Source organism: Kryptolebias marmoratus, linkage group LG20, assembly GCF_001649575.2.
Source record: "Kryptolebias marmoratus isolate JLee-2015 linkage group LG20, ASM164957v2, whole genome shotgun sequence".
Lineage (NCBI taxonomy): Eukaryota > Metazoa > Chordata > Actinopteri > Cyprinodontiformes > Rivulidae > Kryptolebias > Kryptolebias marmoratus.
Window position 1 is genome coordinate 6,981,251 of NC_051449.1, and position 17,543 is coordinate 6,998,793.

Genomic DNA, 17,543 nt, shown 5'->3' on the forward strand with positions numbered 1-17,543 from the left:
AGTAAAAAAGTGAAGAAAGAATTGTGTAATATGCTGTGTAATTTGCTGAAGCTAAAAGAAAAAAAAAAGATTTGCAGAAACTTCATCAAGCACATTTACGGTACACATCTTCCACTTCTTCTTTTTGACTGACAGATATTCCTCAGAAAACATAGCATGACTTTCTGTCAAATGCCATGTTAATGCAAAAAGACATTTTTATTCTTGTGTCATAGGATGGATGGTAGAATGGACCTAAACACAGGTGAGCAGAAGGCAGGTTCTGGATCTAGACTTCAATTGTAATACCTGAGCAGACAGAAGAAAAAAAAAACATAAAAGGAACATCTGCAAACAGGTATTAACAGGATGATCTGCTACGAACTTTGACAAACAAAGAAGTGTAAATTCTGGGAAGAATGGCAAGTGTCTGACTCAGCGCAAAAACTCAAAAAACACAAAACAAGTCAACCTATTTTGCAAACTTACAGTACTGACTAAAACCTATGGTAACGAGTGAAACTGGGTTTTATGAATCATTTACTGAGAACCTAAAGAAATTTCAGCATTCAGCAGAGTGGCTATTTGGAACAATTGCACAATAGTTCCTAAAGTTTTTTGTTTTTTAGTGATTATTAAAAAATAAAACTGAACATAACTACTCCAAATCTTGCTTTGGGCAGCACAACGATATGGTGGTTAGCACTGTTGTCTCACAGACTATAGGTCCTGGGTTCAGGTCCCAGGTTGAGTTTGAGGTCTCTCTGTGTGGAGTGTGCATGTTCTCCTCGTGTTTATACGGGTTTCCTCCCCACATTCTAAAAACATGGATGTTTTGGCTGCCCTCTGAGATTTGCCTGGTTAAATAAAAATAACTGGTGCACAAAATCAATCTGAGTGTAACAACTTTTTCTTAAGCATGCATGTTTTAGGTATCAAACTTGAAAGCCGGAGCATCTTCCTGTGAATCAACTACACATTCAAGTTTTAAGAACTGGGTTGCAAAACCTGTTTGTTGGAAATCAAAGCTGAGGGACGATCTTGGTAATGTTGACTCATTAAAAGAAATGATAAAAAAAAATGCTGACCTTGTGTTTGCTTATTTAAACCCCCTGTATCTTGGAAATCATTAACACAAAGCTTAGATTCTTCTCAGACAACACATGGATTCACTGTTTGGCTTATTCTGAGAACACAGTACAATGAGGATTATATTTTTGGCTGCAGTGTTTCTCCTACAAACATTACAATGTTTGGCATCAGATGGTACATTTTTTAAGCTTTTTGATTTTAAGTCGTCTCTAGAATTTTTAGAGAATAGGTCTTACACTTGGCAAAATATACCTTGTATGTTTTGTGTTTGCCAAACACTAAATATTAAGACTTCTTTTACAGTTGAATACTGAGGTGGAGTAGTACTTTTTAAAAGAGAAACCTTGGTCATTATGAATAATTTACAGTACCGCTGTTATTGTTTTATGAAACAATTGAGGACATTTAAAACAATGTTGATAATAGTTTCAAATTGTTTTTGAACATTGTTTTCTTGCAGATTCATCATTTCAACTAACTAACAAAGCCACTGGATTTTGTTTGGTTAAAACGGGTGTCGTCTGCGCTGACATACGATGGACAACTAGTGGACGGCTGCTGGTCGAGAGCAAGAATAAATGTCTTGGAGTTCAGGGAAAAAGTGTGGGGAGTGAAGTAGGCCTCTACGATTGTGATGAAAATATTGATCTCCAAAAATGGGAATGTAAGAATGAAACGGCGCTCGCTCTCCAAGGACAGGAGCTTTATATTGATCTCAAGACAGATGGCACAGCTGTACTCTCAAAATCTATTGGACCCAACAGCCACCTCACAATTTCAGGAACATCCAGTGGAGCCTATACAAGAACTTACAGAGGTAAAAACAAACTTTTATTTTGTTAAAACTTTATAATTATCTTGTGAAAACGTGATAATTATCTTTTAAAACTTTATAACTGGGGTGATCAATGTGATATAAATATTATTAAAGTTGGGTTTACTAGTTTAAAAAGGGGTCCAGGTAGGGTTAAAGTAATCACTGCTGATCTTGTTTGATTAATTTATTTTTCAGAACTTTACACCATTGAAGGAAATGCAGCTGGAAGGATGTGCATGTTTCCTTTTATGTACAAAGACCAGTGGTACTCAAGCTGCACGTTGACTGACTCCCCAGAGGGGCGTCTGTGGTGTGCGGTCGAAACAAAGTATGAACATGAGACCTGGGGCTACTGCCCAACTAACAGTGAGTACTGTTCTGTCCCACAGTTTTAGCAGTGAGAGAGGGGAAGATTTAGTATGTTCTTCTTCTTTTACAATCACTGATTTAAAGTAAATAATAAAGAATTTCACACAACAATACAATTAGAGCATTTTTCCCACCATCCAGACACTGACCTTCAAATGAAAACAAAGATAACAACAAAATGACCTTACATAAATATGTAATATTCTACAGCAAAGGAAAACTGGAACAAACACCCAATAAATGGAGCAGTTTATCAGCTAAACACACAATCAGCTCTGACATGGTCGCAGGCTGAAACCAGCTGCAAGCAACAGGGTGCCTCCCTGCTCAGTATCACCGATCCTCATCAGCAGGCTTATGTCATAGGTAAGGTGACTCAAATCTAAATAAATGCACTGTTAAGAATGATGGTTGTTGCTTTTCAATCCCTGTAACACCCAGGCTGGTGGTATTGAAAGACTCATCTTACAGATTTTTTTTTTTAATCACCAATACAATTTTTCCTACACACTTACAGCACAACTGGAAGCAAAAGATGACAATCAAGGGTATAAGCTTTGGACTGGGCTGATTCTGGATTCAGAACATGGCTGGAAGTGGTCCAATGGGAACCCTTTCCGTTACCTGAATTGGGACTCAGGTAGGTTTACTTTGTGTTTCATGTCTGATACCATCTTTTTTTGTCTTCCTGTTTAACTGATAAGACAAAACTGGAGAACAGTCCAGAAGCTTAAATCCTGAGTCATTGTATAGATAATTTAATAAATAAAGTGATGGTACTCCTGCTGCTTTATTCATATCTTGTAAGTTTGATCATAACTTCATTTTATCCCCTCCATTTTTAGGGATTCTTGCTGCTCAGAACTTATCCTAATGCGTTACACAACAAAAAGCCTGTGTATGCAGTGAAAATGTGTCATTGTATCTTATTTTATCCACGGTCTTGTTTCAGGGCATCCACTTTCATATCCAGGATATGTTTGTGGAATTGTTGAGGGGGCTGTAAGGTATTCCTGGCAAAGTTCAAAATGTGACAAGAAATTGGGCTACATCTGCTACAGTAAAGGAGTTTTGCCTTCTCCAACTGAGGGTAACTAAAGCGTTTTCTTCTCTTTTCTGAAGTTAGAATTAGTCATAAATGTAAGACATTTGCTTAACTTCTCAAGTTAACTTCTTTTTGCCTGTTTTGTTAACAGGTGTTGACATGGGATTCTGTTCAGCACCATGGATTCCATACAATGGCCACTGCTTCCACCTTTATCGTACTGATAAAACATGGGCTGATGCTCGGTCAGCTTGCCGTAAAGAAGGAGGAGACCTTGCGAGCATCCGCAATTTGGAGGACCAAAGCTTTGTCATCGCTCAGCTCGGATATGGTACAAATAACTACTACTGTTTTGAGAACACAGACCTCTCCACCAAAACTCTTTATTAACTTGTAATTAGGAAAATAGTAGACTTCTGTGTTGATGTCAATTTCACAGTAATATAGAACCTCTTAGTTATAAATGCAAAATAGTTTAAAATACCAAAACAACTTAAATTCTGCTCTGTTGCTGAAGATGTTTCGCTTTTCATTTGAGGAGCTTTCTCAATTCAAAAAGCAGAGTGCAAGCTGAGAATCTACACCAGCTCTTAGCCATAATATAAATAATATGAATGCATAACAAATAACTACATGTCCAGGTTAGAATTTTTATTTTCTGCATAGATATTGTACAGTATTGCATTACAAAAATAAACTTGGAATATATACAGTTGTTGTTCTCTTTCAGTTCCACCTGAAAGAGAAATCCTTTCTCTAAAATATTAAATTTCATAATATTAAAAACCAGACTGTTGTAGATTGATCTCACCATAAAAATCCAAGTATACAAGATATCAAAACCAAATTTCTGCTGTTGAACTTTACTATTACATGTATGAACACAGTAAATGTCATTTAAACCTGCAGCTTTGGAGCAAAATAGTTGACATAAAGTTTTAAAGCAAGGCAGCTAACCTCCTTGGCAATAATGAATATTTTCCCTTGCATCATTTTTGGATTCCTTGAGGTTTTTAAGCTTTTTGTTCTACCTGGGTCAGTTTCTGTCATCTGCAATCTTCTACATATGACTATAACTCTGCTGAGTCTGCAGGAATCAAAGAACTACACAAGTTGAACAGATTTAGAAGAATTTTTCACAACTTGTGCTGCTCCAGTGATTTATCTGACAGATGAAAATATTTTTTGTTTTTTTGTTTTTTTCTGTTTACAGCATCCACAGATGAGGTTTGGATTGGACTGAATGACAAGAAGACAGAAGGCCTGTTTGACTGGACTGACCACTCCACAGTCAGCTTCACCAGCTGGGAGTTTGGAAAACCAACCGTCACCTCAGGACAAGAAGACTGTGTTCTTATCAGCGGAGAGGTATAGAACGTCACATGGTAGTTTTTCTTTGTTCTATGACTAAAACTAACTAGGTTCATAAAAAATGCTATGCAGATGACACATTATTTCCTAGAAACTATCTATTTCCCCAAAGTATGTCTCATGTATGGTTCAGTTAGACTTGTGCTGATCCCTGAAGTATTACATCCGTTAGGGCCCCTGCTGTCGATAAAATACATACAAACTGTCTGATGAGTCTAAGCCTTGACAGTGTTGCAAGCATTAAACATCATGTTGGAGTACATTCTCATGAAGTTGCACCTTAGACCTTTTAACCATAACCCTTGGATTTTACATCAAATATTTCATTACAACTTTAATATATGTAGAAAAAGGCTTTTAAACTTAACAGGTTTGTTGGTAAGTTTCTTTAGACACAACATTAATTATTTAGGCTTCTTTTTGATTTCAGGTTCTTTTTGATTCCTAAATGATTTATATATGCCAGTGTTAGGTGATAAAAAACAGACCATTCATCTGAAAACAGTAGGTACAAGGACTGGTCTGAAAATGCTGGAAAGAGCTGCATGTCTGCAACAAAAAACTGATTCAGAAACATTTTATTTATTTTAAGTAATCTAATTGTAAAAAAAAAATATACATGAACAAAAACAAATAATTTTTTTACATTGTACCATTTGCATCAAAGAATATGAGCTATGTCTGACAAAAAATGTACAGATGTATCAACATGTCTTAGTTTTGCAATCATGTTAGCACAGATATTTATGTGCATTTTTTTTTTCAGAGTGGAAACTGGGCTGACCGTGATTGCAAAGAAAAACATGGCTTTATTTGTATGAAAACAAGTTCTCCAGAACCCTCTGGAGATGAAGTGGAACAGAACCCAGGCTGCAAGACTGTGAGCAAAAATCGTTTTGTTATTTTGAGAAGAGAAACGAACAATATCAAAGAAAGTGCAACATATAAGTGCTGTTTTTATGGTTTTGGTGCATGTAAATACAGAGGACAAATAGCAGATTGTGACCTGATCTACTGTGGTCACTTAGTAAGGACACTTGTTACAAGACAAAATTTATGCTGAAAGTTTACATTTATCTGAAGAATAAAAAAAACATGGTATCATCATCATCATTAAACAAACCAATCAGTACATTGGTGACTCACTGTTTCGTTCTGTACAATTAAAAAACAACAACAACAAAAAAACAGTAATGTGCACGGACACATGTTAAGAAGCACTACGTTTTTTAATTTGTTTCCAAACAAGGGTTGGAAAAGATACGGCTCCTACTGCTACTTTGCTGGGACTGAGACAAAAACGTTTGATGAAGCAAAAGATGACTGCAAGAGCTCAGATTCCTACTTGGCTGATGTTTCATCCAGGTACAAATCTTTATTATATTTCATCAGTATCTGAACATACTAGAGTTTTAAGATTAAAAAGTACAGTCATGTAAAATGTAAGTAAACCCCTATTTCAGTTCTAAGGTTTTACATATTAGGACATATAGAAGAATCATCTGATCCTTACCTAATTGTACAAATACAGCCTGAAAGAACAACACACCACATATTGTACTATGACAGCACCCAAAAAGTCATAAGCAATTTGAAAAATTGAGTGTTCTTTGCTTAGAGTTTAAATAGCAGCTTAGTGCTGTAGCCAAAAAGTTTATCAACTGATCATCAGCAAGGGTATCATCTTAGCTCTAAAAAGAACATGAAAGTACAGCTTGTGTGTACTTGGTTGATTCAAACAAATGACAGAACCAAAATGGATATGTTCAGTAAACTAGCACAGAAGCATGTTTGGTGAGAACCAAACCCAGTATATTAGAAGAAAGAGGCTGTATCAACACACAATGATGGGAATGGAGGGTTTTTAACCAAAGGACCTGGAAGCTTTGGAGTCACTGAGTCGACCATGAACTCCTCTGCATACCAAAGTATTCTTGAGTCAAACGCGAAGCCATTTGAGTGACAGCTTGAGGCGCTCCCAATTAGTTCATGAAAAAGAACAGCAAAGCTACAACAAAATGGCTGAAAAAAATCAAGGTATTACAATAGCCCAAAGTTCAGACTTCAAAAAAAATAGTCTAGTCATTTTTGAAGAAATGTTTTGTCAAATAAATATCAATAGCTTGTACCTTATCAGCCATGACATCAATCATAGAGCACAGAGAATAGAGAAAGAGACAAAAGTCCAACAGCTAGCCAAACAAGTGCCACTTTTTATCGTTTTTAACAATTGTTTGGTTTGTCGCTGTTTTCTCAACTAATCAACATCCATGTTACTACTGTACACAAATGATTGGGTCCTGAGCAAAGACCAGTGCTGAGGCTGAGACTACCTGAGTCTGCCTGATCAGTGCAGCTAGTTAGTCAAAAGGTTTACTCAACTCCTGGCACACTGATACATTTACTGTCTTATTGCTCAAATAATTCTAACACTTGATAAAAAAAAAGATTTATATTTTTACAGAGACTTTGAAATGTAAAAGCAGTTTAAAGAAATCTACTTACTTTTTACTAGTTTTGACTGAACTAAACACAAAGTCATTTGATTTGTACCTCAGTCATTTTATTGTGCTTGTTTCCAGAATGGATAATGCCTTCCTTGTCAGCTTGGTGGGTCTCAGACCAGAGAAGCATTTTTGGTTGGGGCTCTCAAACCAGAAGGACAAAGAAGTTTTTGAGTGGACCAACACAAAGTCTGTGAGATTTACTCACTGGAGTTCTGAAATGCCAGGTATTGTAACCTTTTTTCCTCTGTGGTATGTGTTTGAAAATCACTTTACAAATGACACCTGACAATTTCTCTTATGATACAACAAGGCAACTATCAGGGTTGTGTTGCTATGGCAACCGGGAGTTTTGCAGGCCTGTGGGATGTGTTGCCTTGTACCAACAGGGAGAAGTACATCTGCAAACATCTGGCAGAAGGGGCTGTTTTAACCGCTGCCCCACCGACCGTTCCCATCACCACGTGTGAGTCAGGCTGGACCAAATTCCAATTGAGAAACTTCTGTTTTAAGGTAAAATTCAGTTTACTTTCGCTTCTGATATTTATTAACGAGCGTTGTCTAACCTTCTTCCATTCCTACTGTAAAAGATGTTTGTGCCTCATATAGTGCTTACTCCCCACAGAGTTTGAAATATTCAACATAATATGTGGGTCTGTATTGAGACTGTAACCACCATAACATGTCATTCTTTTAAGGCCTTAAGTTTGCCATTTTGGCTTCTGACATGTTGATTTTTAGAAGCAAGAGGAGTAAGACTGTAAACCTCTATACTGTTTTAGTTTTTACATTGCGTTATTTTTGCATCAAATTGTTTTTCTGCCTTGTCATGCTTTAATACCTCCATTTTGCAGTTTCAAATGGAATGTTATCAGTAACGAAAAACAACCTACACCCTTTAAAGTGTAAATATGAAACTAAAGTTTCATCAAACAATATTAGTATGAACCGCTATAAAAGTTTTCTAGACTGGAGTTGTTTTAAAACAGCAGTAATCTGCTCTGGTCTTTGTCCTGTTCTGATAAGATTTTAGCCTGTCAGAACTTCCTTGTCTTTCTAAACTGAGGTTATTCAGTGAGCAATCTGCAGCAGGTAAGATACTGACTGTTTACAACAATTCTTTTAAGTCACTTATAAACTGGTACATAACAGTAGTTGAACTCTGTGTGTGAAAGATGTTTGCAGAGCCTTCAGATCAGAAAACGTGGTTTGAGGCCAGAGATTACTGCAGAGCCATTGGAGGAGATTTGCTCAGCTTCCACAGCCATGATGAACAGCATCTAAACTTACCAAGGTTGTGTGATTTTGTTATGGTTTTATTTTTTTTAACAAAATGACCAGGGCTTATCAATATTACCAGTTTATGCAAACACTACAACAAAAAATAATTGATATATATATTGCAATTTATGCATTCTTCAGGTTACTAGTCAAGTCACACCAGGTTCATTTAAAAAGTACATTTAAAACAACTGCAGGTGACCAAATCAGTCTAATTTAAAACAAACAAACAAACAAACAAACAAAAATTAAAGTGGCAAAAAAGACTAAAAAACAAAAACAAAAATATAAAAATAAGTGCTTCCTAAAAATAACTTGAAAGCCAGTGAAAACAAATTTATTTTTACGATGACATTTAAAACAGCCAATGATTGAGCCTGTCTAACATGCTGATACAGTTGTTTTTTATATTTAGCTGTTACATACTCAAATCTTATACATACATGTAATCCTCATAGATTTAAATATGTCTGGATTGGACTCAGTGCTCCTGACCCCGGAGCTGGTTATGTGTGGAGTGACGGATCACCAGTGAGTTCATAGTTTTCTCATTTTTTAGTTGTTATGTTAACCTCCATATAGTTCCTGAAGCTCAGAGGGCAAACAATGTATTATCATTATATGTTTAATTGTTTTGTTTTCATTAACAGGTAAATTTTCAACACTGGCAAGAAGGAGAGCCAAATAACAAAAACAATGTGGAATCTTGTGCAGAATTTCTTCCCTATTTATCATATAGAAATGGGTCTTGGAATGATGCACATTGTGAAAAATACAATGGTTGGATTTGTCAGATCCGTACAGGTAAAGTGCAGTTGTTAGTATTATAAAATGCTATTGTTATATGTGTTTAATGTTAAAAACAGCCGTATTTTTTAGTAACATTATCTTATTGTGTGTACGATACAAAGGTGATAACTATCACCTTAATCCTGCATTCTGAAATAAACACTTTTACCTATGTTTCTGTGTTTGTATAGGAGTCACTCCAAAGCCACCTCCCACTACCATACCAGGTGAGCGGATCATTATGTACAAATATATAGCTACAATGGGAATGGTTTTAAATAGGAACAATTATATTTAACTAATGTTTTTGCAACAGATCAAATCTGTAATTTCAGTGAATATAGTACCTGAAAATTGAAATTTCAAGGAAGCCTTGGAAAAGCAGAGCCTGACTTTCAAAGAGCAGTGTGAGAGTCTGGTTTGCATTGCCAGCAGTAAGTCAGACCTCTTCAGGTTCAGTTGGACTTCGCCAGGGCTGCCTGTTGTCACTGATTCTGTTCATGACTTTTATGGACAGAATTTCTTGGTGCAGCCATGGGCCTCAGGATTATGTCTCTGCCATTTGCAGATGATGTGGTCCTGTTGACATTATCATGCCGTGATCTCCAGCTCTCACTGGACCAGTTCACACCTGAGTGTGAAGTGGCTGTAATGAGGATCAGCAACTTCAAATCTGATACCATGATCCTCAGTCAAAAAAGGGTGGACTGCTCTCTCCAGGTGGGGAATGAGGTGCTTCCTCTTGTGGAGGAATTTATGTATCTCGGGGTCTTATGGGAAGAATAGAGCGATAGATCGACAGATGGATTGGTACAGCTTCTGCAGTATTACATACTCTGTACCTGTCTGGTGAAGAGAGACCTGAGCTGCAAGGCAAAACTTTCTGTTTACCGGTCTACATTCCTACCCTCACCTATGGTCATATACTTTGGGTGGTGACAAAAAGAATGAGATCGGGGATATAAGTGGTCTAAATGAATTTTCTTGGCAGGCTAGCTGTGCTCTCCCTTAGAGACAGGGTGAGAAGTTTGGCTATCTGGGAGGGACTCAGAGTAGAACTGCAGTTCTTGCGCATCGAGAGGAGCCAGTTGAGGTGGTTTGGGCATCTGGTAAGGATGCCCCCTGGATGCCTTCCAAGTAAAGTGTTCCAGGTATCTCCAACTGGGTAGAGACCCAGGACATGCTGGAGAGACTCTCTTCAGAAATATATGGCTGGGCTGGGAACACCTTGGATTCCTCCCAAAAGAGCTGAAACGGATAGCTGTTGAGAGCGATGTCTAGGCTTCCCTGCTTAAGTTTAGTTTGGGGATGTTGGATGCAGTGGTCTAAGAACTTTGACCTTAAAGATGTGAAAAAAATGACAAAATGACATGAAAAATAAAAAAAAACAAAGTTTAACATTTTTCTGTAGCTATGCTTTGACAGATGGATTGATACAGCTTACCATTTCTTCCCATGAATTGGTTCTTAGCTGTTTTTTGTAAAGTTTTTTTCTGCTATAACTGATTTCCATTTCTAAGTTTAAGCTTTTAAGTGTTTTATGTTTATGAAGTAACGAATTATTAGTCCAGAAAATATAAAAAGATGTAAACCACACTTCACATATATATGCAAATTTACAGATTATAATATCACCTCTGATGGGTGGCTGGAATGGAAAGGAAACCAATATTTCTTTAATGAGAAATACATGGCAATGAAAGACGCTCGACAGTTCTGCAAACAGAAGCATGGTGACCTGGTGACCATTGACAGTGAAGCTGAAAATATCTTTTTGTGGCAAAAGGTGAGAAAAAAAAGCTTGTGACTTTGTGATCACACAGTTTAGTTAATTGAAAAGAATTTTCCTTTTCATTTCCTAAAAAAATCACATTTTGGGGGATAAAAAGTTTCTGCCCCACAGTGATGATAAGCAATTCTTAGGACACTAATCTTCGCACTTTAAACCCAATACATCTGCAATACTCAGAAAAAGACCACATTGTAAACATTACACATATGTCATATACATTTCAGGACTTTATATTTCACAAAATGCACCTAATTTCCTCATATTTAGACCGACTAAATAGGTGTTTCTGGAAACTCCAGCACACAGGACAAAATAAGAAGCAATGTGACAGAGGGTTTAAAAAAATAAAGTTACATTACTTTTAAGAGGGAAATTAGTTTTTCAAAGCTGGCCATCAGAAACAACTTTTTCATTTAAATCAAGTTCATGTGAAGCAGCACATTTTCTGCTATATTCTAAAGTAGCCAAGGAATGGGACCATTTTATTGGTTTACTCTTGTTCCTGCTCTGTATTGAACTGAACTGTATTTGACTGAACTGAAATAAATTGGTATAGTTAAAGGGGAGTTGATAAAGGAATAGGTTTGTTTTTGTTTGTTTTCCTTGCACTTGTTCTTCTATGTGTCTCCTCTTCATAAACTAAAATAAACATATATTATCTGCAGAGATCCAGACAATGGGTGTACTGGATTGGTTTGACTGTAGATTTAGACAACACATTTCAGTGAGTATACAATTTAGGGGAAAAATTGTAAGTCACCCTTTTTTTTAAAAAATGTTCATCTCCAATGTTACAGTCTAACCACACATGCAACAAAATGCATTTTAATGTTTAATGTTTTTTTATGTTGTTTGGATTCAGTCTTTTTTTCAATAATACTTTTAAGATGAATTGTGTTTATTGATTTTAACCTAAACGTTTGTGTTAAATTTAGATGGGGAGATGGTTCTCCAGTGTTTTTTAACCGATGGGAGGAAGGCCAGCCTGACTTCAAAAATTATGATGAGAACTGTGTTGCCATGACTTATTCTGGTGAGTAATATAATTCACTTTTAATTTAGTAATACAATTCACTTTTCTTTTTTTCTTTTGCTTATTCTCAAAAAAGCAGTTGTGCCTGACTACAACAAATGCATTTCTTTCTTTTCTTGTTTTGAATGCCAGAATGGTGGAATTTAAAAAAAAAAAAAAGTTTTATTTGTTTGTTATTTTCTTGTTTATTTATATTTTTATTACACATTCAAACATTGTTCAACGCGGCGATTGCATAAGTTTTGTCAGGGGTTGTATTTTTAGGTGTCTGGTAAAAAAACAAAACAAAAATATAATTCAGTGTGGTTTATCTGCATTTTGCTTCATTTCTCATTTTTCTTGCCTTTTCATGCAGCCAACCACATAAACAAAGTTAGAGTATAAGGTCACATAAACAGACTGTCTATAAGCATTCATATTCATAACTCTGTTTTAATTTCTGTTGAATTGAAGAAAATAAGTATTGCTGCCTATTTTCTAAGCTAACTTGAAAACAACTTAAAGTCCAAAAGTATTTGATTTAATTGAAATGAATTAAGAAGTTTAATAACAATGCATTATTATAGCGTTGCGTATTAATTATGATGTGCTAATTTTCTTATCTTGGATTGTTTCACAGGATTTTGGCACGATTATAACTGTGGAAAGGAATTTTTATCTATTTGTAAGCGCAGCACGTCACCTCCTGCCAACACCACAGTAGCTCCTACAGTGCCACCTAAAGGTGGCTGCAAAGAAAACTGGAAAAAACTGAACTCAGAGGTAAGATTGATATGTTGCAGGGACAACAACAAAATGGATAGGGTGAATTCTTCAAAATCTAGCCCCTAAAACATTGATATTTTATAGTAGAGCCTATCCTATCCTCAGTGATGCAATATTTAACATTTTGCTTGTTGTAAATCAGCATTACTTTGTCTCAAATTCCAGTGTTATAAGATCATAAACAACCAGAATATGACATGGTTTGATGCGAGGCAGCAGTGCAAAGACATGGGTGGAAACTTGGCCTCTATTTCTTCAAGACATGTGCAAGGTTTGTTTTCTCATAAAAGCTTTAGATCTTCTTAATCACTTAATTTTCCAAGGTTATGTTTTTAAATCCACTTAAAACATAAAGTTGTGACTAGCAAGCAACAAAGCTTAAACTTAGTGAATGCAAGACAGTCACTTTAAGTTTAAGAGAGTCGATGGAGTTTGGCTTGTAAAATTTATTTCTTATTTACAGAAAAAAGCTTTAAAGAAAAAAAATGACACTTTAAAAAACAACAAGGCTTTGCTATTGAAGGAGTTTTATTTATTTATTTAGTTTTTATTGTCTACCACCATAAAGGTAGACAATCATTTATTTGCCTGTGTGTTTGTTTACATGTGTTTGTTTGTCTGTTAACAAATATCGCATGAACCACTGGATGTATTTTGATGAAACTTGCAAAAAGTAATCATTAGAGGTAACATCTACAGCTAATTAACTTTTGGCCACAGCTAACTGGCCATAGCAAATACAAAAATGGGTATAATTCAATCAATTTTACAGATTTTATTCCAAACCTTGGTGTGGTAGAAGCTGAGAGTTGTTACCATCACAAACTAACAGATCTCTTGAGATCTTTGTTTAAAACGCTGGACAATTAGCATTCCCTAAAGCAGGGGTGCCAAACTCCTCAAGGGCCACTGTCCTGGAAGTCTTAGGTTTTTCTGCTCCAACACACCTGATTCAAATGGTTTAATTACCTCCTCACCAAATCATCAAGTTCTCCAGAAGCATGCCCACAAGTCAGTCATTTAAACCAGGTGTTTTAAAACAAGACCACATCTACAATATGCAGTCTGACACATGTGCTCTAAAGGAACACTAGCTTCATTATTTCTGTTATATCCTCATTGAACCTAGAACTACAAATAACAGGTTTATTCAGTTTATAATTGAAAAATCAAATTAAGGCATGGAAAATAAAAATAAGTAAAAAAAAAGTGGAATGAAAGAAACACTTATTCAATTTAATTGAAAAATATGTTAAAATGAATATTTTTCTCTGTAGATGTCAAATTATACAACATCTAATTATCAAATCTGTAATTATTGTTTTCAATTTTCAGTGTTTTTATTGTTTCAAATGAGTATGGCACCAACTACAGATCTGTGGATTGGCCTTCATAAACTACATCAGGGTTCATTTGTCTGGACTGATGGGCAGCCAAAGTCATATGTCAACTATGTTTACAAAGTAAGTGATCATTGTTTTCAAATCTATCCATTAGGACATTAAATCAAGTTAAATACATTACTGTATGAAATTTGCTATAAACTTTTTATTCGCCAAGCTCCTCCCCCAACACATGTACAGCAAAACTGAAATATTCTTTGACATTGTAAAACTCACAGCTGATCACAGCCATCCTACTTTTACTTGTGGTCTGCTGTATACTGAGTGAACTCAACTAGAATCCAACAGTGCCTAACTGAATTCATGAATGTCAGAAATATAAGGAAAATTTGAATAAACTGAAGGAGCTTTATAACTATTTTTACCAATTCACACTTGAGCGTAACAGTAAGACCTAAAACCAATATCTCAATATTTTAGTTTTTAAAAAAATACATAATATATAGTATATATTATAATTTTTTAAACATTTTTCATAAATGTTATATTTGCCATAAATATACATAAAAGAAAGTGCTTTTTTTTCTTGATTTCTTTATTTTTTTTTACCAACAAACTATTGGGACAAGCAGAACATGAGTGAGTTGATTACCATGGAAGGCATTGTCTTTGACAATGTATTTTGTTACTAGAGATAGGATTTCTTTCTACATTGTACTTTTTTGTGATATGGGACAAACTGAAAAGGTGAAGGTATTCATTTGCTTCCAATGACATTTTTGTTACTGTGAATAAACCTGTAGTCACATGGACGGAAAACATTTTATAATTTTGAGATAAATGTATATTTTATATCTGCCCCACATTTTGTGTATCTCTCCAGGACTTACATATACTTGATCACAAAATTCATAGCAAAACAGTAGTAAACATTTTACATTTATTTTCTATATTTATTGATATACCTTTATTACAGACAAACAAAACACAACATACTATTTTATTAATCTATTTAAAACTTACTATATTGTTATTTTTTATTTGCAATGTCTTTGCTTCTTTGAACCTAGCATTCTAGTAAAGATTGTTCCGTGATCAACACCAATCCTTCACTTGGCATTGGTAAATGGATTTCAAAGTCCTGCAATGACACCAACGGATTTATATGTCTGCAAAATGTTGGTAAGTTAAACTTCAATTAAAGTAGTACAAAAACAAAAAATATAAAATCTGTCAAATCTTCAATAAGTTGACCTTAAGCCAAATGCCCAGTGTTTGCTACAAGTGCAGATTTTGTTCTGTGTAACTTTAGTTAAAGATCACAGCAGTACCATCTTAAGCATTACTGTGCTGTAATTTAAAACTATAAAAATAAAATTAGTTTCCTCTCTCACCCTAAACAGACTCATCCCTCCCTGACTCTCCTGAGCCAACACCTTCTACCAACTACATCAAAATATTGAATGACTCCATTAAACTTGTTCCTCAACAAATGAGTTGGGATGCAGCCAAGAAGCACTGTGAGGATGATGCTGCAAATCTGGCTAGCGTGCGGTCTGAGTGGACGCAGGCTTACATCGAGCTGCTGGCAATGAGTCTCCAGAGTCCTCTATGGATAGGGCTCAACAAAGCTCAGGTATGGTGTTAAATGCCTGCTAAATAAAATACCCCATCAGTCAATTCAAAACTAGATTTTTCTGACAACATTGACTCGTTCCAAGGAGAAATTTAGTGAATAGACCCATAAAAGTTACAGAGGAAAGGAACTTAAAAACATTTCAATAGTTTAGGGTAACATCTTATATCATACTTTTGTCAAAAAAGGTGTCAGTCTTCAGTTGTCTCCTGATAAAATGCTCACAGAGGTAATTCTAATATTCTGATGGGTGGCACATACACTACCTGTCAAATGTCTGAACTAGGAATTGGCTTCTATGAAAATCTGACAATATAATTCCCTTGAGCAAAAACACCATGGTTTTCCAAAATCTAAAAAGATTTATTTTTTATATTTGGCATTTGTAAGAGCACACTAACATAGTAGTATCAGTCACATATATATATGAACCTGTATTCCCAAAATGCATCTTTTCAAAATAATAAAATAGTCCAATTGGCACAAAAAGAACAAAAACAAAAGCAGGTCTGTAGCAATTAATGAGTGAAACTAAAAAACTTTAAATCCAGATGCTAGCAAAAGCCCCAGTTGACTGGGTTAACTCAACTTGTGCTAATGAATTACAATGGTAACATTTATTAAAAACCAAACATTCAATAATTTACTTGATTGTTGTGAAATTGCTTTTTGCTTCCAGACCAATGGATATTTCAAATACATTGATGGCTGGTCCATGAAATTTACTAAGTGGGGTAAAGATGAACCGAGCAGAAACAAAACTTGTGTTTATGTGGATGTGGATGGAAAATGGAAAACTGATTATTGCAATCAGACCATCAGCAGTGTTTGTATGAAGTCTACAGGTAAAATCAGATTGATGTTTTTAATAAGTCAACTGATGATTGTTATTTAATAAAAGCTGAAATCTTTTGTTGCAAAATTTATTTGACTGCTAAACTTCTTTTCTACTAAATACTAAATTTTCTTGCAACTACATTGAAACTTTAAAACACGTAAATAATTTACACCAGTGTCAACATTTTCATTTACAGATGTACCACCAACAGTACAGACAAATGATTTTCCAGGAGTTTGTCCTAAAGACCCAGATGAAATTGTTCCAGGGCATCTATATTCCTGGAAGCCTTTTAGGGGTCACTGTTATATATTTTTCTCTGAGGAGAAGACATGGTCAGCTGCAGCAACCAGCTGCGTAGAACATGGTAAATGTTTTTCAAAAAAAATGTTTTAGATTAGATTCTTAAAAATGCATGTTGCTTTTACTAAAACTATAGATTTGATTTGTAAAGGTGGGATGCTTGCCAGCATTGAAGATCCTGCTGAACAAGAATTCATACACAATAACATCAGAATATATGAGGACAGCCACACGTCTTACTGGATTGGTCTTTTTGCAAATCAGAAAGGTAAAAACCTTTTTTTGTCTAAATAATAATAATAATAATAAAAAATAACTTCAGTTGTACTGAGTGTAGTTATTACAATAAGAAAAACCAAGCTTACTTAATGAAGATAAAGGGTAAACTTTTAAAAATTACTTATAATTCTAATATGATAATTATAATTTTTATTATTTTCTACAGATTTATTTTCATATATATATATATATATATATATATATATATATATTATGGCATGCCGTTCAGGAAATTATTGTATATGTATTCTTATATTTGAAAGTTTGAATATATGGAATGAAACCTGAATATATGGAATGAAACTTG

General features: G+C 35.1%; 1 protein-coding gene across 1 annotated transcript in view; it reads left to right on the forward strand.

The window, feature by feature from the left end:
* The first annotated feature begins 1,141 nt into the window (after window positions 1-1,141).
* LOC108232841 (macrophage mannose receptor 1-like) overlaps window positions 1,142-17,543 on the forward strand; it is an 18,660-nt gene continuing 2,258 nt past the window's right edge. The window contains 27 exon segments of the mRNA XM_037981808.1: window positions 1,142-1,245; window positions 1,532-1,888; window positions 2,084-2,254; window positions 2,468-2,623; window positions 2,787-2,897; window positions 3,210-3,347; window positions 3,454-3,633; window positions 4,516-4,670; window positions 5,440-5,553; window positions 5,923-6,038; window positions 7,256-7,404; window positions 7,491-7,700; window positions 8,363-8,471; window positions 8,917-8,989; window positions 9,109-9,262; window positions 9,439-9,474; window positions 10,870-11,033; window positions 11,705-11,763; window positions 11,975-12,072; window positions 12,692-12,834; window positions 13,003-13,108; window positions 14,173-14,300; window positions 15,251-15,362; window positions 15,584-15,816; window positions 16,496-16,661; window positions 16,851-17,021; window positions 17,109-17,225. Of these exon segments, the coding sequence (XP_037837736.1) occupies window positions 1,182-1,245; window positions 1,532-1,888; window positions 2,084-2,254; window positions 2,468-2,623; window positions 2,787-2,897; window positions 3,210-3,347; window positions 3,454-3,633; window positions 4,516-4,670; window positions 5,440-5,553; window positions 5,923-6,038; window positions 7,256-7,404; window positions 7,491-7,700; window positions 8,363-8,471; window positions 8,917-8,989; window positions 9,109-9,262; window positions 9,439-9,474; window positions 10,870-11,033; window positions 11,705-11,763; window positions 11,975-12,072; window positions 12,692-12,834; window positions 13,003-13,108; window positions 14,173-14,300; window positions 15,251-15,362; window positions 15,584-15,816; window positions 16,496-16,661; window positions 16,851-17,021; window positions 17,109-17,225 (3,790 nt within the window). The 5' untranslated portion in view covers window positions 1,142-1,181.